This window comes from Schistocerca nitens, chromosome 2 (assembly GCF_023898315.1).
Source record: "Schistocerca nitens isolate TAMUIC-IGC-003100 chromosome 2, iqSchNite1.1, whole genome shotgun sequence".
NCBI lineage: Eukaryota > Metazoa > Arthropoda > Insecta > Orthoptera > Acrididae > Schistocerca > Schistocerca nitens.
The window spans coordinates 579,265,713-579,289,200 of NC_064615.1; the positions used below are offsets into that span (position 1 = coordinate 579,265,713).

At 40.7% G+C, this 23,488-nt stretch overlaps 1 protein-coding gene across 1 annotated transcript in view; it reads left to right on the forward strand.

The window, feature by feature from the left end:
• The window catches only part of LOC126236635 (ATP-dependent RNA helicase DDX3X), a 187,738-nt gene that overhangs the window by 43,130 nt on the left and 121,120 nt on the right, over nucleotides 1-23,488 (forward strand). The window contains exon 3 of the mRNA XM_049946083.1: nucleotides 11,141-11,300. Within this exon, the coding sequence (XP_049802040.1) occupies nucleotides 11,141-11,300 (160 nt within the window). The remainder of the gene's footprint in view (nucleotides 1-11,140; nucleotides 11,301-23,488) is intronic.

Sequence of the window (23,488 nt, forward strand, 5' to 3'; positions counted from 1 at the left end):
GTTGTAGTAAAAGAACTGTGACAGATAAGTCCAGACAGGATTTTTTGTTATCATAAAGCAATTATCTTTCAAATAAAAAAAACCGAACAAAATAGCCTATCTAGAACTATTCCAGAGATACAGCACCGTAAAAATTTTTTCCAAAATCCGCGTGTTCGAAATGGTATGCGCAGTCTGATCTTTGGAGGGCTGCATCTCGGAGCAGAATTTTTTTTTTATTTTATTTTATTTTTGAGAAAACAAAAAATGTGTGTTCCTTACTTAGTCCTTTAACATATGTTAAATTCAATAACATCAGAGACTATGAAGGTAACATTTTTTCCTAGCCTACCTGAATTGATATGGACTGTGCCATGTATTATTGTCCTTGTACAACAGGTTGTCCCGACCCGGTACTGACATGCTGTTGCTTAATCCTGACAGGACTCCTTTGGTATAAAGCTGACGTGGTTGCCTTATATTTATCACATTAACGTCGACGTTCCTTGCCAACACCTCTGGGGGACCAGATCACTCACTCTGCTTAGTATTTAGCAAGCCTCAATGTCATACCGACTGGACTGTGGTTGCCGTAATGATCTCCGTGACACTTTCAGCTCTGAAGTTATTAGACCCAGTTCATAATCGTGGAGTAAGACTTAGCAGTGGTGCCAAGTGAACTAGTTCTACAGCCAGTCTCCTCACCAAAGCCGAAATCTTACCTCTTCAATTTTGGTGGTACTAACTCTTGCTCACTTACGCACTCGTCGTACAATGATTTCCTTATTGAAGTTATCAGATTAGTTTTTCATATAGAGGGTGTTGAGCCTATCACACGTAACTGCAATGAGTTTTTGAATTGGTGCTTAGCTCAAGACCCTGTGCTGCCACATCGAACTACCCTCATTAGACTGCACTTGCTGTCTATTCCTGTGAACTAATCCTTAGTTACTATCCAGATCATAAAGTACGACCAGTCTATTTCAGGGACTTAAAGTTTGCCGCCCCATGGCCTTAAAGTATCTGTTTCTCTCAGTTCTTCAGTAGTATCAGGTGACTGTCATTTTCACTTACAGCTGTAAAACAATGGCTAGGAATAGTCAGGAACAACATTTGTTGCGAGGTACAGGTAGTGTCATTATTGCAGAGCTGATAATTCAACAGTTTATGAAGCAGATGTCCCTCAACCGCATTTTAATTTGAACCACCTCAGTGAACAGTCTCTAGGCTGTTGGTTGATGTTACTTTTATCAAACCCTGATATCTACTGTTCACTGTATTTTATTTGACCTTAGTCTTATTACCTGCTCAGTTGTTTTTTTTTTTTTAGGTTCCCAAATAATTTGGGTGTCGGGAATGAACTGACTAGCTAGAGAAGTGATTCGCGTAGAGTATTCAATTTCGCAGTTACGGTTGCGGATGTGTGGGTGCAGATAGCCCCTCTCACCACAAGGAGGTAAAATGTAATGTGGTGGGCTACTTGCCCCTCAGTTAAAATGTGCCCTATCAATGAGCCCATGACTGCACAGCGATCTTTCTTTCATTCCTCCCAGAAGAAAATCATTATCTGTTGCTACACACTCATCAGTCATGACAGATTAACACACAGCCATAGCCTTAGCCATTATGTAATGAGCCACCTCCGTGTTATGGTTGTGACAGTACCTCATTTCCTGATGGAATGCCACCTCGTGGCTCTTCACACAAAGTGTCTCTTCCAGATTCTTTTGCCTCTAGAAAAAGGTGATTAGGTTTATGGTGCCTCACTGCAAACTGCTCCTGGGAGTAGTGAGCATAGACCTTACATCCTCTCCAAGTTGTCCTACTCTTTACTTTGTCATTCTGTTTTCAGTTACCTTTAGATGTAATTGGCTGTTTTTCTCCTGCACTCTTTTACATTTTTTGGGAGTTTCTCTGCATATTTCGAACAATGCAACACTGAGGATTCCCTAGTCTTGATACTAGCTGATGACGAAAAAGAGCTAACCAGGATTTTATACTTCCTCCCAGAAAGTGGGGACTGTAACAGATCTGTTGTGATTGGTTGTGGGAGGCACATCTGCAAGCTGAACCATAGTACACACCCACCTGTGCACACCTACTTACTGACCTAACTATTTCTCTCACTATATTTTAGTATTGTCAGTCATATTGGTGTTCATTACACTTTAGGTACTTCACACTTTCTATTATATATTTCCTCTATACCCATCTGTAAAAAATACTTAGGTATTATTTATCCTCTTAATGTTACCCTGCATCAGGTGGGCAGGGGTATGACATGGGGGAAGAATCTCTAGCTGCAAGGTGAGCCATGGGGGTGGTGTCGTCAGTCCTTGATATAGGTCAGTTTGTTGCCCATTATTTCCTTGAGGCCTCAGAATTCACTTACAAGCTTGCCTACAAACTGTGTTGTAATTGCTTTATTGGCTTATCATCTTGACTCTGTAAGACATAAGAGATAGTTGCTATAGCAATCTATATCAGAGCTCCAACCAATACCCTAAATCGGAGATGGACATATGTTGACAACTGAAGAGTCCAGTTTGTTTCCTGTTAATGATGGGGTCCTCACTTTACATTTAGAAATTCTAAATTAATTTAACACTGCTCTGGCATAGCCACTTTGACATAATGTAATTTTGGCACCTGATTGATTGACCTTAGTGTCCAGATAACAACTTAATATACTCAAGGTCCTTAACATCAAATGTGGAAGTTAATTCATCATTGATTCCCTTTCCTCTGTCTGTGTCCTCTGAAGCAGTTAAGATGTCACGTACAGGCTGACAGTTACCTTCCACACACGATGATGTGCATATGTCGCTTGAGATATTCTTCACTATAGAGCTGCATTCAGTTTGATATGCCACTGATGACCTGCCTGACAAATTCCGTAAATAGTTTTTCTCTGTTTCTGCACTTTCTCACCAGTTTTAAACATTTGCAGCTTATTCCCTGTGGTCTAGATGTGGTCCTCTTTTTCATCTTGTATCATCCGCTGTAAGATTAAAACCATTAAGTCCCTTAGTTGTGTGAATGTTTGTCTCTGTGTCACCATTGAGAGATGCAATGAAATATGCCCTTTTCAACTTAATAATTTGTATTTTGGTATAGTTCAAAAAGTTTTGCTTTTCTGGTTGCTCAACCTATACTCCGTACTTTGAGAGAAGAACTCTGACAGCTGGCAGTACAGTTGCCAGTAATAGACACGGATGGGCAGTGAGCCAGTGGCGGGGGGAGTTGGGTGACAGGCCTTCCCATCCCACCTTGCAGCTCGCAGCAACACTCAGCTCCTTCAGAACCTAAAAATGCCGCGTTCATTCGTTGCAACATTCCTGTAGGGGCAGCATTCTGCTGACTGATGTGTTCCTTAATGGAATGTTCTTTCACATGCGCTACCAGTGTTTGTCACCTTAGACGCTCTCTCTCTCTCTCTCTCTCTCTCTCTCTCTCTCTCTCTCTCTCTCACACACACCACACACACACACACACACACACACACACACACAAATATTTTCTTTAATGATGTTGCAGCTATTTGACGGCAACAATTTTTATTTTATTGTTATTCAGTTCAGATTTCACTGTATTTCATACCAGTCTGATACCTTTTGACATATAAATAAGTTACTGTACTCTGGATCATGTAACAATAAAATAAAAATTATTACTGTCAAAATGCATTAACGTCATTAATAAATTACCATGACTGTGATTCCTGCCAAAATAAAAATTAAACAGTCAGATTTTGAACATTACAAGGTAAAGCAAATTACACAAATGTTACGTGTAAAATAGTGAATAAGGACGCTATCTCTCTTTTTTTATGCAGGAGAATGGAAACCCCCAGATGGGACTGCAACTGCTATGTTCGGATGCAGGCTGAGTTGGCATCCCTTCACTCCCAGCTTCAGGCCGCGTTGGCTTCGGTCACACAGCTTGAGGCTGTTGCCAATGGGCATCACTGTGGGGGTCCGGATGGGGGTTTGTCGGGGACGGCCAGCTCGGCCCACGCATCCCCCGATCGGACTAAGACTGTGGTTGCCCGGGATACTGCCCGCATTGAAGCTGATCCCTCACCTGTGGTAGAGTGGGAGGTCGTCTCAAGGTGTGGCAGGGGGCGAAAGACATTCCGGAGGGCTGAACGGAAGGCCTCTCCAGTCTGTCTGACGAACCGGTTTCAGGCTCTGTCTCAGGCTGATACTGATCTTCGGCCTGACATGGCTGCTTGTCCTGTTCCAGAGGTTGCCCCTCAGTCTGCAAGATCCGGACGGTCGCAGAGGGTGGGCTTACTGGTAGTTGGGAGCTCCAACGTCAGGCGCGTAATGGGGCCCCTTAGGGAAATGGCAGCAAAAGAGGGGAAGAAAACCAATGTGCACTCCGTGTGCATACCGGGGGGGAGTCATTCCAGATGCGGAAAGGGTCCTTCCGGATGCCATGAAGGGTACAGGGTGCACCCATCTGCAGGTGGTCGCTCATGTCGGCACCAATGATGTGTGTCGCTATGGATCGGAGGAAATCCTCTCTGGCTTTTGGCGGCTATCTGATTTGGTGAAGACTGCCAGTCTCGCTAACGGGATGAAAGCAGAGCTCACCATCTGCAGCATCGTCGACAGGACTGACTGCGGACCTTTGGTACAGAGCCGAGTGGAGGGTCTGAATCAGAGGCTGAGACGGTTCTGCGACCGTGTGGGCTGCAGATTCCTCGACTTGCGCCATAGGGTGGTGGGGTTTCGGGTTCTGCTGGATAGGTCAGGAGTCCACTACACGCAACAAGCGGCTGCACGGGTAGCAGGGGTTGTGTGGCGTGGGCTGGGCGGTTTTTTAGGTTAGATGGCCTTGGGCAAGTACAGAAAGGGCAACAGCCTCAACGGGTGCAGGGCAAAGTCAGGACATGCGGGGAACAAGCAGCAATCAGTATTGTAATTGTCAACTGTCGAAGCTGCGTTGGTAAAGTACCGGAACTTCAAGCGCTAATAGAAAGCACCGAAGCTGAAATCGTTATAGGTACAGAAAGCTGGCTGAAGCCAGAGATAAATTCTGCCGAAATTTTTACAAAGGCACAGACGGTGTTTAGAAAGGATAGATTGCATGCAACCGGTGGTGGAGTGTTCGTCGCTGTTAGTAGTAGTTTATCCTGTAGTGAAGTAGAAGTGGATAGTTCCTGTGAATTATTATGGGTGGAGGTTACACTCAACAACAGAGCTAGGTTAATAATTGGCTCCTTTTACCGACCTCCCGACTCAGTAGCATTAGTGGCAGAACAACTGAGAGAAAATTTGGAATACATTTCACATAAATTTTCTCAGCATGTTATAGTCTTAGGTGGAGATTTCAATTTACCAGATATAGACTGGGACACTCAGATGTTTAGGACGGGTGGTAGGGACAGCATCGAGTGACATTATACTGAGTGCACTATCCGAAAATTACCTCGAGCAATTAAACAGAGAACCGACTCGTGGAGATAATATCTTGGACCTACTGATAACAAACAGACCCGAACTTTTCGACTCTGTATGTGCAGAACAGGGAATCAGTGATCATAAGGCGGTTGCAGCATCCCTGAATATGGAAGTTAATAGGAATATAAAAAAAGGAAGGAAGGTTTATCTGTTTAGCAAGAGTAATAGAAGGCAGATTTCAGACTACCTAACAGATCAAAACGAAAATTTCTGTTCCGACGCTGACAATGTTGAGTGTTTATGGAAAAAGTTCAAGGCAATCGTAAAATGCGTTTTAGGCAGGTACATGCCGAGTAAAACTGTGAGGGACGGGAAAAACCCACCGTGGTACAACAACAAAGTTAGGAAATTACTGCGAAAGCAAAGAGAGCTTCACTCCAAGTTTAAACGCAGCCAAAACCTCTCAGACAAACAGAAGCTAAACGATGTCAAAGTTAGCGTAAGGAGGGCTATGCGTGAAGCGTTCAGTGAATTCGAAAGTAAAATTCTATGTACCGACTTGACAGAAAATCCTAGGAAGTTCTGGTCTTACGTTAAATCAGTAAGTGGCTCGAAACAGCATATCCAGACACTCCGGGATGATGATGGCATTGAAAGAGGGGATGACACGCGTAAAGCTGAAATACTAAACACCTTTTTCCAAAGCTGTTTCACAGAGGAAGACCGCACTGCAGTTCCTTCTCAAAATCCTCGCACAAACGAAAAAATGGCTGACATCGAAATAAGTGTCCAAGGAATAGAAAAGCAACAGGAATCACTCAACAGAGGAAAGTCCACTGGACCTCACGGGATACCAATTCAATTCTACACAGAGTACGCGAAAGAACTTGCCCCCCTTCTAACAGCCGTGTACCGCAAGTCTCTAGAGGAACGGAGGGTTCCAAATGATTGGCAAAGAGCACAGGTAGTCCCAGTCTTCAAGAAGGGTCGTCGAGCAGATGCGCAAAACTAGAGACCTATATCTCTGACGTCGATCTGTTGTAGAATTTTAGAACATGTTTTTTCCTCGAGTATCATGTCATTTTTGGAAACCCAGAATCTACTATGTAGGAATCAACATGGATTCCGGAAACAGCGATCGTGTGAGACCCAACTCGCTTTATTTGTTCATGAGACCCAGAAAATATTAGATACAGGCTCCCAGGGAGATGCTATTTTTCTTGACTTCCAGAAGGCGTTCGATACAGTTCCGCACTGTCGCCTGATAAACAAAGTAAGAGCCTACGGAATATGAGACCAGCTGTGTGGCTGGATTGAAGAGTTTTTAGCAAACAGAACACAGCATGTTGTTATCAATGGAGAGACGACTACAGACGTTAAGGTAACCTCTGGCGTGCCACAGGGGAGTGTTATGGGACCATTGCTTTTCACAATATATATAAATGACCTAGCAGATAGTGTCGGAAGTTCCATGCGGCTTTTCGCGGATGATGCTGTAGTATACAGAGAAGTTGCAGCATTAGAAAATTGTAGTGAAATGCAGGAAGATCTGCAGCGGATAGGCACTTGGTGCAGGGAGTGGCAACTGTCCCTTAACATAGACAAATGTAATGTATTGCGAATACATAGAAAGAAGGATCCTTTATTGTATGATTATATGATAGCGGAACAAACACTGGTAGCAGTTACTTCTGTAAAATATCTGGGAGTATGCGTGCGGAACGATTTGAAGTGGAATGATCATATAAAATTAATTGTTGGTAAGGTGGGTACCAGGTTGAGATTCATTGGGGGAGTCCTTAGAAAATGTAGTCCATCAACAAAGGAGGTGGCTTACAAAACACTCGTTCGACCTATACTTGAGTATTGCTCATCAGTGTGGGATCCGTACCAGATCGGGTTGACAGAGGAGGTAGAGAAGATCCGAAGAAGAGCGGCGCGTTTCGTCACAGGGTTATTTGGTAACCGTGATAGCGTTACGGAAATGTTTAATAAACTCAAGTGGCAGACTCTGTAAGAGAGGCGCTCTGCATCGCGGTGTAGCTTGCTCACCAGGTTTCGAGAGGGTGCGTTTCTGGATGAGGTATCGAATATATTGCTTCCCCCTACTTATACCTCCCGAGGAGATCACGAATGTAAAATTAGAGAGATTAGAGCGCGCACGGAGGCTTTCAGACAGTCGTTCTTCCCGCGAACCATACGCGACTGGAACAGGAAAGGGAGGTAATGACAGTGGCACGTAAAGTGTCCTCCGCCACACACCATTGGGTGGCTTGCGGAGTATAAATGTAGATGTAGATGTAGATCATCATCTGATTGGTCATCTCTTGTCATGACCACATAGTCTTCGGTATCTTAGCTGCTGCTGTCCTCATCGTCTGATAAAGAAATCACAGTATTATGAATGGATTCTTCTCTTACACCTTCTTCTATGTTTGACCTTGTAATCTCTTTCCACACATGGGTCACGATGTTCTTCAGATTTTGCTGGCGTTATTTGTGTGACAGCCTCATTTACCAGTCTCTCTGTGTCCCGCAACATAAAGTGTAGCGGGACTTTGAATTTCGCCGCGCTACACTCGTTCCCTCAGATAAAAAATATCCCGTCGCAGCGGTATGAGCACTCGACGGCAGAGAAAATACTAAAATTGTAACTCTTTTTTTGTTTTCTATCCGTTTCTTGATTGTCTCTTGATAGCCGAAGCTTAAGGCAGACGTGATCTGATGAAGACGTAAAAAAAACTTATTAGCTAGTCTTGATCTGATTTTAATGTGTAGACATATTGTGGAAGTTGTTAAGAAATTCAGAGGATGGAAGTAGCAAAGTAAATTAAATTGCATACAGTATCAAGATGATTTTAATTGGTATAAATTAGTGATTCCTGGTCGATTGCAAGATTTCGGAGCAGGCTTTTAACGCAGAAATGAAGGAGATTTTTGAAGACCTGGACCCCGCACGAAAGAAGACAAGTTAACCTGGTAAAGGATGAACTCTTATCTATGCCACATCCCCCTGTCAGTTACATTTTGTTATTCTCTGTTTCTTTTCAATAATTTTTGTAGTGGAAATTGGTTTAACTTTTGCTCAAAAACGCCACAAGGACCACCCCAACAATAGCTTTTCCGAATCACGAAGCCCGATAGCTTTTCTGTAATACTAAGTCCGATCTGCATTTCTTTCTTTCTTTCTTTCTTTCTTTCTTTCTTTCTTTCTTTCCCTTTTGTCACGGTCATTAACGATTTTAAAAAAACCATTTCACTTATGATTTCTTCCCACATTTTCAACCTTTTCTTCTCTTCTTATTTTTCTTTTTTATTAACCACTACAAAAGGTTGTGTTTTTCTCCGCAACATCTGCTTTTATTTGAGCCCAGATGAGTTCAGTTGCATTATAATGGCAGTGGTATGGTGGAAGATATATAACTTTGTGGCCGTGGTTACCTGCTAATGTATCAATCACATAATGCGTCTTCTGCGGCTTGTATCGTTTCACTAATTCTAGAAGTTCTGCTTTGCGCATATTCTGTTGAAAGCCTATTTTATTATCGTTCAACCAGCTGACTATTTCGACTCTCCTTACAGCAGCTGTTGGTGCCTTATTTAATTGTACAAAATGGGACGGCACATTGTCCATTACAAAAACACTACCAGAACTGACGTTTGGTAGCAAACGAGTAATGAACCAGTGTTTGAATGTATCTACATTCATTTCCTCATGGTAGTCGACAGTTTTTTTTGACTGAAACATCATCATAGCACCGGGCGCACAACTTTTCGTAGAGCCAGCATGAACTATAATTAGTTGCCCTCCCTTATCAGTAGGCACTCTCGTAGTTATGTGGCATGTGTCATCTGTCCATGCGACGGAAGATGCATGACGCACGTTGACCCACATTTCATCAATCGATATTATATTTTCCGGATTCACTGGTAGCAACTCACGCAGGAAACTTCATCTCCATGCTACAATGTCCCCACACTCCATTAATACCTTTTGTCCTGAGAACTTTTTCCAGCATAAGCCAATTTTTTTCAAAATAATGGAGAGACTTTTCATTCTGCCTGTGAACAAACCACTTTCTGACAGTGATGCCATCAACTTTTGAAGTGTCAGATACTCCTTCCTGCTGTTGTACGCATATGTGTTGCCTGATTGCACTTTCGTCAAAGTTGTCTGTTTGTCACATGACACACTCTCTTCCTTGACTTTCCAGGTGTCACAATAACAGGGCTCACAGCTGAATTGGCAGCCTCTTTATCATTTGTGACACTCTTCACTGTTGCTGTAGAGATGTTCAATGCTTCTGCCACTCTGTCAACCACTTTACTCACTGATATCAAAGGCTCACCATTGTCCCTTTCCCTTTCAAAGTAAACACGCAATCTGTCTATAAATTTGTGTGCTTGGGATTTCAGCATAACTCCTTTCCCAAAATCCCTCTTCTCTGCACTACAGGCAGCCATTTTCCACTTAGCCACACTTTTCCACATATACACACGGAAGAAACTCTCAGAGGTAGCGTAATGCAGACATATACACACAAACCTGAACGTAGCACGTGGTGCAACTGACCGAAAGCAGCTGTCGCCCAGCACTATGGCAACACTGGGGTGTTGCCACGGTAATGTAAATAAAAGGTCACAATCTGATTGACCATCGTGGATGCGTGAAGCATGTGCGCCAAGGCCGCATTAGCTGTCAGAACTCTTCTCTCACGGTATGGAATATAGGCCCTTAATATTTTGAAGAGGTGGATTCACAGAAATGAGACACACAAATTGCAGAACAACTTTGCTTTGTATATTTTGCTGCTAATTACCCATTTCGATGAAGCTCTGGTCAGCATGTGAGATACGTGTTCTTCTGGTTGCTTGCTGCACATTGGATAGTAAGCAGGTTGTTGTGAAGTGTAAGAATATTTCCTTACTTAATTCATGAATAAACAGCAAAGGCTAAGGCAGATTGCTTTTCATTCGGGAAACTGATGACTTTAAGATCTGCTCTTATCTCCTGAACATTCAGTACTTTTGTAATAATTTAACATTGTGGGTAAAGTCTTTGTTTTGAATAAGAAAATAATAATTTGGACTCAAAACATAAAACTTTAATCCTGTATGTATATTAAGAGATTGACATTTAACATTGTCCCTTTCCCCTAATCTCAGTACATAAAGTTTACATAGACGTGCTCTACTGGAGACTGATTTTATTATGTAGTACTGCAGATCTGAGCAGTAAGGTTAATATGATTAGCAGAAAATGCTTTTTGCATTCAAAACAGGGTACAGGTCCTCTACTGAAGCTGTTAATAAAGTTTCTTCATGTTTGTTCACTGTCCACACTTTTTAAGATTTGTGACTCTGACAATTGTGACAAAAACTGTGCAGGTGATTTCTGTGCCTCATTGCTTTATTTCAGTGACTGTTTAATAACACTTGAGATGACGTTTTCATATTTGAGAAGCCATGCAGCTAAGCCTCAAATTTTTGAGCCTTTACAATTTACTAAACAACACATATTGTGTGTCATGTATCTCAGCTTGTGGCAATACTGTAACAAAGTATACAAAAACCTCACCATCTTTTTAAATTAAGACACGTTTGGCTAATTTCTAATTTTTGTAACCCCCTCTCCTCCCTCTCTCCCCTCCCCACCCCCCTCTCCTCCCTACCCCCATCTCATTCACTGTACTTCTTTATCTGTCCCTGTTGTGTTGAAGAATAAATGTAATGGCATCAACTAAATATTTCAGCCAGCAAACAGAGCACAGAATACAGCGGCAGCAGTAGTAGCAGTGGAGGTGGTGGCAGCTCAAGTTACCGGGGGCGCCGAAACGATGGTTATTCGAGTACCAGTAACCAATGTGCCAATGGTGATGGCTGGGGAGATAGTAGAGACTACAGGAGCTCCAGGTAAAGTCCTAAAACAAGTATATTTTTTGCTGTCTGTCTTTTTCTTGATGCATTAAATTCTGTATACCTTGGAAATTTATGTATGTGAAAGGTTTATTGAATAAAATTCAGATATCGGAAGTACTATAAAATGTTGGACTTAAGTCTCAGGATCAAAGATGCATTTTGAAAAACACCACATGCAAGTTTCTAGTCTCCATGTGGAATATTCTTGCTCCAAACTGCAGTAACAGCCTTTCGACTCACATAGTAAACATTATTACATACCTAATTACTTGTTATGAATGTCTGGAACATTTTCAATGCTTTTATCATAGTTATCTCCCCCCCCCCTCCCCTCCCTTTCAACATGGACCCTAGCACAGTGGAGTGGCTCCTGTATCTCAGTGATAGACAGCTGTATCGCAGGTATGCCCATTTTGCGACAGGGCTGGAGGTGGGGGGGTGGGGGGGTTTGGAGGAGGAGGAGGGATCTATAGATAGGCCAGACTAACATATGACTGATGAAAAGGGGCAGGAGGCTTTCCAGTAATTGTAGGGGCAACAGTCTGGGTGAGTGACTGATGTGGCATTGTAGCATTAGCCAACATGGCCTTCCTATGTTGGTAATGCGAATAACTGAAAGTAAAGGGAAACTTCAGCTGTTACATTTCTGGAGAGCATGGAGCTCTTCTGAATGACTTAATCATGATAGTATCCTCTTGGGTATGTGAAGAGAGACAGGCACTAGTTTGAAAAACTAGATTTTTAACTGCAAAATATTCACAGAAGCAAATGTACACTCCGACTAGAATTTATCGGATGTGAGCTACAGATTATAATTGAATAAATCGCAGAATGCAGCGAATTGAGGTATGGAATCTGGGCAGGTTGCTGAGTTTTCAAGGGAATATTAGGTAACTACTGACTGAAACAAGGGAAAGGAATGCAATAGATGATGATTGCTAATGTTGAGTGAAAAAATATACAGCATAGGATCAAATAGACAACACAGGGCCCAGTAGAAGTTGTTAATCTACATATATACTCTGCTAGCCACCAAATGGTGTATGGTGGAGGGCACAATTCGCGCGAAAGTCATATTCCCCCCCCCCCTCCCACTGCCCCTCCCCCTCTGTTCCACTCGCAGATCGCGCAAGAGGAAAAAGACTGTCCGAATGCCTCATTACGAGCTCTAATTTCCCTTATTTTTGAATGGTGATCATTGCACGATTTGAAAGTTGGTGGCAATAATATATGCTCTACATCGTCGGCGATGATAGAATTTTGGAATTTAGTGAGCAGTCCCTTCCGTTTAGTGCGTTGTCTGTCTGCAAGTGTGTCCCACTTCAAACTTTCTGCGAGATTTGTAATGCTCTCGAGATGGCTAAATGTACCAGTCACGAATCTTGCCGCTCTTTTTTGGACGTTCTCGATTTCTTGAATCAGACCCAACTGGCAAGGGTCCCGTACAGATGAATGGTACTCTAAGACTGGACGAACTAACATATTGTAAGCAATTTTCTTTGTTGAAGGACTGCATCGCTTCAGGATTATACCAATGAACCACAATCTAGAGTTCGCCTTGCCCGTTACTTGTGTAATCTGATCATTCCATTTGAGATCATTTCAAAGGGTCACAACCAGATACTTGACAGATGTTTTTGTATAACATGAGAAACAGGATTTAATTGACAAAAGGAGATAATATAAAAATGCAGTGTATAAAGCAGGCAGAAGAAAAGAATTTGTCTAAAAAGTGAGATTGACAGGAAATGCAAAGCAGCTGATCAGGTATGGCTAAAAGGAAAATTGTAAAGCTTGGCTGTTTATACTATAAAATGTCACCTGTAAGAAAATGAAAGAAACCTTTAGAGAAAAAGCAGCAGCAATTGAATGTCAAGAGCTCAGTTGGCAAGCCAGTACTTAGCAAAGTAGAGAAGGCTGAGACATGGAAGGAATATATAGAAGGCCTCTAAAAGATTGAGATACAGATGCCATACTGTTAGAAAAATTCAGCAGACTACTGAAAGATCTAACTCATCTGGAGAAAACATTGCCTTCATTATTGAGATCCTTTGGGTGACCAACTATGACAGAACTATTTCACCTTGCATGCATCAGAAGACACAGATTTCAAAACTAATGTAGTAATGCGAGCTGCAAAGAATATGGCATGTATATATTACTGAACAATCTGTAAAAATTCGTGTTCGCAGAATGCTGATACTTACAGATTTGGGGAAGCTGACTTGGGGGGAAAGCTCTGTAGGGTTCCCGAGCAATGTAGGAACATACTAAGCAATACTGACTGAATGGCTTTCTGTAGATTGGTTAAGGAAAGACAAACCTACGAATTGACATGGGTCAAAGGGGCATGTGCTGATTGGACTGGGTGGGTGGTTTTTTATAAGGAGGAGGTGGGAAAGTACAAAAAGGCTACACTGTCAAAGGGTACAGGTCAAACACAGGGATAGACCAAGGAAACAGTCATAGTTCTCAGTTGTTGTAACTGTATAGGGAAAGAACCAGATCTCCATGTGCTGATAGAAAGCACTGAAGTTCAAATTTTTGTAAGTATTGAAACTGGCTAAAACTGAGAAGAGTTCACCTGAAATTTTTCCAAAGGACTTAATGGCATTTGGAAAGGATAGATTGAATACAGTTGATGGAGGGGTGTTGATGTCAGAAGTAGTTTATAGTGAAATTGAAGTAGATAATCCTTTGAGTTAGGAAGGGTGCTTCAGGGACCGAAATGGGAATACCTGGAGGGAAGGCAACATCCTTTTCCAGAAACACAGTTGAGAAAATTTAGAGGGCCGGCATTTGAAGCTGACTGCCGAACGATTCTACTGCCACCAAGAAATGCGTGTAAGGACCACGAGGATAAGATATGAGAAATTATGGCTCATAAGGAGATTCATTGATATTATGGTAATAAGATACTACATTTTCCCATTGTATTTGTAAGAGTTGGCAGATTCAAACAGTGACTCGTTGATATTGTAGTCATAGGATACAATGTTTTTTCGTTTTGTGAAGTGCACAATTTTACATTTCTGAACATTTAAAGCAAGTTGCCAATCTGTGCACCACTTTGAAATCTGATCAGGATGTGACTGAATATTTATGCAGCTTCTTTCAAATAGTATTTCATTATAGATATGTGCATCACCTACAAGAAGTCTGATGTTAGTATTAATATTGTCTGCGAGGTCATTAATATACAACATGAACATAGAGTTCCAGCAGAATTCCCTGGGGTACAACTGAAGTTACTTTCATCTGACTATGACCCTCCAACTAAGATAACAAGCTGCATCCTCCCTACGAAAATGCCCTCTCTCCAGTCACAAATTTCACTTTATACCCCATACGATTGCGCTTTTGACGATAAGCATAGGTGTGGGTACTGTGTCAAATGCTTTTCGGATATCAATACATACTGCATCCAGATGATTGCAGTGATCCAAAGCTTTTTAGTATGTTATGTGAGAAAAGTGTGAATTGGGTTTCCGTGTGCAATGTTTTTGGAATCCATACTGAGTGGCATTGAGGAGGTCTTTCTGTTTGAGATACCTCATTATGTTGGAGCTCAGAATATGTTTAAAGATTATACAACAAATCAATGTCAAGAATATTGAATGGTAGTACTGTGGTTCACTTCTATTACCCTTCATATAGACGAATGTGACCTATGCTTTTTTCTGAGAACTCGTCATGGTTTTTTTTTTTTAAGTGATGTACAGTAGATGATAGTTGGAAGAGGGCTAAGTCAACTCCAAATTCAGTATGGAATCTGACAGGGATTCCCTTGTGGCCTGGAGCTTTATTCAATTTCAGTAATTTCAGCTGTTTCTCAACACCACTGACACTAATAGTTACTTCATTCATATTTTTAGTGGTATGAAGATTAAAGTGGGGAATTCTGCTGGGATTTATTTTGTAAAGGAACGTTTGATAACTGAGTTCGGCTTTTGCTTTGCTACCCTCTATTTCAGTCCCTTCGTCATTCGGTAGGGGCTGGACACTAACTTTGATGCCACTAATGACCTTTACATACAACCAGAATTTCTTTGGCTTCTGTGAAATATCGCTTGACAGTATTCTGCTACGGTAGTCATTAAAGGAATCACGCATTGCTGTCATGTGTTTCATTCAGCATCTCTGTATCTATAGCCCTATGCTTTATTTTATACCTGTTATGCAATAGTCTTTATCTTCAGAAGTTTCTATACAGTCACTGTGTATCACTGAGGATATTTCCCATTTTGAACTACCATACTGGATACATATCTGTCCAGTACATGGTCAGCTATATAAATATATATATTTATTTATTTATTTTACTTGAGCCAGAGTTCCTCCACATGCTCCTGCCCTATGCTGAAAGTTTTCAGGATGAGACTCTATTGATTTTTTATCTAGTTTATTAAACATGTATACCTTTCTTCTTGGTTTAATTGTCCTCTGTACTTTATTAATCATTGTTGCCACAACTGCATCATGGTCACTGATACCAGTTTGTGTGGAAATCCTCAAAGAGGTCATGTTTATTTTTCACTATTATATCCAATATATTTGCATCATGAGTGGGGTTCCTATCTATCTGTTCTAGGTAGTTTTCAGAGAAGATGTTTAGTAAATTTTCACAGGATGTCCTATCAACACCCACCTCTAACTAAACTGCTATTTTCCCAGTCAATTGTTCTATGATTAAAGTCTCAATTGATAATTACAGTATGATGGGGGTATCTTCCGCACAAGTGAACTGTGGTTTTCTCTAAAGTTTTCAGTTACATAAATAGATGAGTCCAGTGGGCAAAAGAAGCATCTGATTATCATTTTATACCCACCCACGATATGAGTCTTGCCCCAACAATCTCGCATGCAGCTTTAATTTTTGTCTCAGTGGATTGGAGTTTCTTGTCTACTGCTAAAAATTTTAATGAAATTCCTCTTAAAATTGAATCGAGCCCCACGCTGGGTGCCATTTTAATGATATTCCTGGAATGAATGATTTGAAATTTCGTAGAAATAAAAAAAGGAAATAATAATTTTATTTCTTGCTTAAAAGTTAATTTGCCTTAGTGCGAACTTTGTTGTAGAACCACTCTCTTCATTACGTGTGGTAATAAAAAAACAAATTTTACTTTCTTAAGGATTACGTACATTTAAAGGAAATTATTACGTGCACTCATATTAATTGGATAGTACTATCTGGATAAGAACTGAGTCTCTTAAATCATTCGGCCTTGGCATACACTTTCCAGAATGCAGCGGGTTTTTCTTTTTGTGAAATATTTTTACTGACTTTTATCCCGGCACTAGCCATAGAACACAAGAATATTTTAATTAACAGAAAATGTCTTAATTATTGCCAAGCCGACATTTATCACTGATCAAACCTACTACATTACGCATGTGATTTATAGATGACGTGGGCATGCTCATTTACATAAATAATTCACACTTTTAATGAATACTAATATATTTAGCCCAAACAACAAGTCAACTCACATTAATTCGTACGCTTTGATTAAAGGCGGCAAAGTCCCGACAGATACAAAAGAAGTACATCTTAACTCTGCTGGATAACCACGATGCATACACAACCTTTAGTGCCCACAATGCGGGTTAATGAATCAGGCGCGTCTAATGGGCGCGAGCGTAGCTGCACATCGCGTCTGCTAGAGCGATCAAGGATTAACACTTCCTCACTTCTTCCTCACACTAGCTGCTCTGTCCACAACTGACCCTTCCTCACTCTAGCGGCTCTACCCACACACAACTAGCTGCTCTGTCCATAACTGACCCTTCCTCACTCTAGCGGCTCTACCCACACACACACTGACTCTTCCACACACTGACTGCTCTGTCCACAACTGACCCTTCCTCACTCTAGCGGCTCTGTCCACACAACTAGCTGCTCTGTCCATACAACGACAGAGAGTCTCCACATGCCAAAGATAAACAACGGCACGACTATTACGATTATTAACATTTCTTTGTAAATCGATTTCTAGCAAATATCGCTGATACCGCAAATACTGACACTTTTACATTCACATAATAAATATAGAAATTTCCTATCCTAATACAGAGAAATGTTACAAAAAAATATAATAAAAATAACAAACATATTTCATACCACATTCAGTAATATTAAGAGATATATATATATATATATATATATATATATATATATATATATATATATATATATATAACTTGCCCAGATCGGCGTATATGTTACAAATAAATTGTGAAAATGCCAGGGAACGTTACAAAATACACCACCATTTGCCATTTGCCGATCCGTTCGATATACATTCAAAGTTTCCCCAAAAAACCCTCACTCCTATCAATTTCAGATTTCAAACAGCTTTCTGTACCTAGTATTATGTGAGCTTTACCATTAGGATCATAATACTGTGATCTGATGGAGGCATATCTGGATCGGATGGAGGGTCACTTAAAAAAAAGGGGAACCCTACTGTTCTCAAGCCTATGGTGCAAGTCCAGGAAGTCACAGCCTAGCTTGTCACAGAACCTTCGAGGTGTCTGGTTCAGGCCTTCACTCGACTCAGGACCACTCAACTCTGGTCCCCGTCCACTCTGTACAGGACTCCTGCTACCATTGACACACCGCTCGCAGTCAAGTGGACGAGTAATGACTGATTCTGTACTTTTGCAGAGGAGACAGGATTCACAGGAGAGGGTAGTACTTAAGGTACCTGTGGTACAGGTATCGCAGGTAAATGACTCTCGGGAGCTCTTGCAACACACAGATTCGCAGCAGCTACCAATTGTTTGACAGTATTCAGGGCTATTTCCAGCTGCTTACAAATGCCAACCAAGTCATCCCAAGTTTGAGAACAGCATTCACAGTGGGGTTGCATTTTGGCTGGTTCAGTGTATTAAAAGGCAGTGAAAAAATAACTTTTTTAAATTAAGACCACTGATTATTGTTTAATTTGTTGAGCTAAAAAATTGCTAATTCCCTGTAAGAAGTGAAATAAATACAGAAAATGAGATTTCTATTAAGGCAATACAGAAACCTGTTGCAAAAATTACTAGTTCCCTAAAACATTTTGAGGTTAATTATAGTTGTCTGCAAACTCGAATACAGAGTTCATGTATGATAAATGCAGATATAGGGTTATTCCTCTTTAAGGGAAAACTACATGTAACACAATATGTTAGTTAGAATATCTGCTACAGTAACAAAATTACAAATGCCTATTTACTACAAATTGCTCATAGATTATGCAAAGGACAAAGGTAACCGCCAAAAATTCTCACAATGTGTTTTTGTGTTGATGTACAACGAAATTCAGGGATGATATATTCTTTGCCAGAACTGTGAACCACAAATGTTGATTGCTATGAAATAAATTATATATCCAAAACACTCGTACCTAAGTTTTGTACGCATCCGAAAATTCTCAAATTTCTCACATAATTGTACAGTGAAATCAGATAGCCATTGTTTTGAACAAGGATAGACTTACTGTTCTGAAGTTTTAAAGGAGCACAATAAGTTTTAAAGGAGCACAATTAAGTCTAAGCCTATAACTGACGATAACAGTAAGAGTTTATCACGGCACTTGTGAAATTTCACAATACATCGTGATAAAAATGGGTGTTGATACAATCATTGAAACAGACTGTGCAGAAGCAACATGAACAGTAAAATAAATGAATCTAGAACTTCAGATTGGCACACGGTTCTTCTACATTCAGTCTCGTGCAAACGAAAATTCAGAAGCCGGCTTTTATATGTAAATAAATGGGTGCATTGTACAGGTTTTTCAATTAGCTTATTCTGTGCACACTTCTACACTCCCGTGCTGAAAAACAACACTGCAGCCTGAATTTACTTAGGTAAAATTGCTAAAATGTGTAGCACCAACAAAGCATGTTTTCTTCCTGTTGCAGATTAGTGGATTTCACAACAGTTATAGAATACAGTGAATCTTTGAATTGGAAATTACCTCTAGTTTCTCTGACATTGCTGAACTGTTAGCAACATATAATGCAGAAATGTTCAGATGTAAGAATTACCATCCTAATTTCAGTAAATATCAACTTTTAACAGAATGTAATACCATATTGTTTACCTAAACAGACCAGGCAACTTACAGTTCACACTTTACAGCCTGGGAACTAAATACCATTTTGAAACACTGTAGATATCTCCCCCAGGAACAGACAACATTCACAATCAGATCCTTCAACACCCTAACGGATCCTTCAACACCTTAAAAACTATTCTACATACTAGTAGTTTCATTCAGTTTTCTATTCTACACATTTCTAGCAACAAATGGCAAGATGGCGAATTTCCCTCGGAAAGGAGAGATAGTATCACAATACTTATATGGAAATCAGGAAAAGACCCAAAAGATAGAAACTGCTACAGACTGAGCAACCTAACAAGTAAATTGAGAAAATGATTAAAAAGGATGATTAATTCTGTCCCACAGCCCAATGTAATATGCAGGAGGGGGGTCTCTTTCTGGTTGCATAGCATGTCCTGGGGGAGGGGGGGGCTCCAGCTGCTTTCTGTGTTGAGTAAGTGTCCCACCTTTACCCTTTTATCACTCTCGCTTTTGCTTTCTTCTCTCATTTGGTTTTCCCAATTCTTGGAGACAATCCAGTAGATTGGTATTTGTCTTTTGTGTCCTTCCTGTATGGTTACTTATTTCCAGATTGACATGCAAAGGATTAAGGATCTGATGTCCTCATAGTTTGGTCCTTTTAATGCCATGAATCTATCCGTCTCAATATAATGTGATTTGGGAGTGGAGTGCTGGAATTTTTATGTTGAGAATGAGCTGTGGCTAAAAAAAAAAATTCCTGTATTGGTATCCTTTCTTAATTTGTCTTCAAACTGCTGACAGGTTCCAAGACAATCTTGACCTGGCGACCTCCTAGGAAGGAGGCTGGACTCCAGGTGCCACGTAAACACACAACTTCAGTGGCAGTAGTAGCACATTTGTCAGCCGAGATGGGCAGAATAAGTTGGAAACAACCAACCTTGCTCTGTAACAGAAACCTGAATGACTAACGTACTAGGTTTCAAGCACTATCTTCTCCTGAGAGTGTAACTAACTCTCCGATTGGGCCCTTATCACTGCAATCAATAAAATAATGAATTAACCAAGCTCATAACCTCCTTAAATTATGTAAACAGTATAAAATCTTGTAAAGCTCATTGGTGAGTGTCTTAAAATATGGTAAACTTTAACACACTTAAAATTTCGGTAACACAATATTTACAGCCAATAAGTTCTCTCTCTCTCTCTCTCTCTCTCTCTCTCTCTCTCTCTCTCTCTCTCTCTGTGTGTGTGTGTGTGTGTGTGTGTGTGTGTGTGTGTGAGAGAGAGAGAGAGAGAGAGAGAGAGAGAGACCACATAGCAAGGTGTTCGCCTTACACACAATCAGCTATACCCAATCTACTGTCCATATCGAGCTCTCTTGAATCTTATCTTGTCTTGATGACTGTTAAGTTATTTAAACTATGGTATTAACTTCTAGGAGATTATGTAACTTATAATTAATGGGTGCTAACCCTTTTATTCTACTGGCACTAGCTGAAGTGTAATTTACACCTTAATTCTTGGCTGAGATTTGTTGCTTTCACTATTCAGACACTAGCCCAATTAACATAAGGTATCCAAAGCTCACGGCAGTAGCTAGGCCATAGGCAGGGATGTCTTTCTTAATCACAGATTAAGACACACACACACACACACACACACACACACACACACACACTGGGTGAGACAGTGGAAAATCATTGTGCATGAGCGCAATAATAGATTTCTTATCTATTCAGTTACAGAATAATCGAACAATGGAAACTCCAGGTAGAAATATCAACAACTTAGGTAAAAACAGATTGCTACTTACCATAAAGAAGACATGTTAAGTTGCATGCGGGCACAGTTGTATAACTACACAACTACTACTTTAACCACTGCTCCATTTGCAACGATTTTTGAGTATGACACGAGCAGTGTGTGCACTAAAGCCAACTAAGGCTGCGGATAAAAGTTAGTCTGAGTCACTTACAATGAAACAAAGCAAACACGGTACAGTTCGAACAAACAACTTAAACTAGGTATACTTTAAATGTGTGCATTTGAAACCATTTTAGGAACACAAGGCCAAGCAGAAAAATTATGAGGTTGACAATCAATTCAAAGTTCACTCAGATTCCAGTCCAGCATAGCTCACATCATTCGTCCATACAAACAAGACAGCTTGATCCTGAGATGATTTAAATTTATGTGGCATCACCATGTCATCGCCAAGTTTAACTTGGTGCTCCTCTCACAAGAGTGGTGAACACACACTTCACACAATACAACACAGCAGACAACAGTCTTGTCCTCTGTGGCATACAGGCTCCGCTCCGCCGCTCGACTGTTTGCATGAAAAGTGCACTCCTCTTGTAACGAAGTTAGTACAAGTCCTGCCTCAATTCCATGACACTACACTCTAAAAACACTGATGACAGATTAGGCTATTGGACTAGTAACTACAGCTTGAATACTCCACAACAGTTTCATGCACCCACAACAGACATAAATGTATTCAAATTAGCAACAATGTGTTAATGTGGAAACATGCAAGAGCAAAATTCAAATTCCAAATCCATGGCACCAACTCCTCAGGAGCGCATATTAAACCATAAGCAGAACTAAGCAACTATGGCCTTCCAGTCGATATCACAGGAAATCATCTTTATGATCACCATCAAGCTCTGAGCCAAAACCATAAGCACATGTACTTCTTAGGAAAGTACCAGACAGTATATCACATCACTATGTTGCAACTGATGGTGAGATCAAAAAGCTGCCACAATAGTATCTGCCTTGATAACCTCACGTATCACTGGTATGAGGCAAAAACAGCGTCATCCAAATAACAGCACGACAAATACTAGTGACTTTGGCACTGTTGAGCATCATGAGCATAAAGGCCTCGCTCTCCGGTGTCTAACCCTCAGGTTGCCACTGTGGGTGCCAGGTGGCACCACTTCTAGCGGGAGCACTGCACGCTGAAAGTAGTGGATTTACAATTTCCCAAAGACGTGAGAGGCACTTGGCACAGTGCACAGCGTGTTGGTGCAAGGAAAATGGAAATCTCTTCAGTTTCCAATGCATATTCCAAACATCTCAGACTACCACTGGTCATGTCATATCATTTGAGTTTGCAATTTGAGAGGCCTTTGTACACCATCAGCATATGGTTGCAGTATTTTCGGATGTACTTAAGATGTAAAACACAATGTTTTTTATCAGCTCTGCACAAGTGGGGTTTTTGAGGAAACTTAGTCTTAATACAGATTTTTCTCTCTTATTAGACTATTACTTCAGAGTGGCGCTTTGATCCTTAGTAACAGAAACATGCAGGAAAATGGAGTCCCACAAGGATCAGTTTAAAGTGCCACATTTTTGGCAGTTGCAATAAATGTTGCAGTAGATGCGATAAAACATACAGTTACACCAGCATTATATGTTTGTTTATATGATGTCTGTATTATTGTGTAGAGCAGAATTCAAACTGCAAACAGCTATAGAGAAGGCACAAAAATGGGGAACGATACCTCTAAGCACAACAACTTGAAACTGTATACAAGAAATGTATTTAAGACCCCATTTTGATCATAAACTTACATGGTTACCACATACATACCAGCTAAAGACCTCCTGCATGAAGAAACTTGGTACTGTGCTTTCGTGCGCTCCTGGGAGATGCACTTTTTATCCTTTTTAGACTATTGAAACATTGTTTATGGACCAGCAGCATCCTCCATAGAAAACATTTTAGACAGTCATCCAAGAGTTTCCTCATTTTAATCACCTTGAAGGCCTGGTTCTCAGTAATAAGAAAGTAATTCAGTCCCTTTATATTTAGTCATTGTTGCCATCATCACTGTTGGCAACAGTGTAGTAACCCCTGAATATAAGGATTTGACACTAATATTTGTCATTTTTGTTATTGCTTTGTCATTCCCTTCCATTTGCACCAAACCACTACAGCAGAAATGAATTTACCATTGTCACCAAATGGCTGAAATGAATTTACCATTGTCACCAAATGGCTGAAATGAATTTACCATTGTCACCAAATGGCTGAAATGAATTTACCATTGTCACCAAATGGCTGAAATGAATTTACCATTGTCACCAATT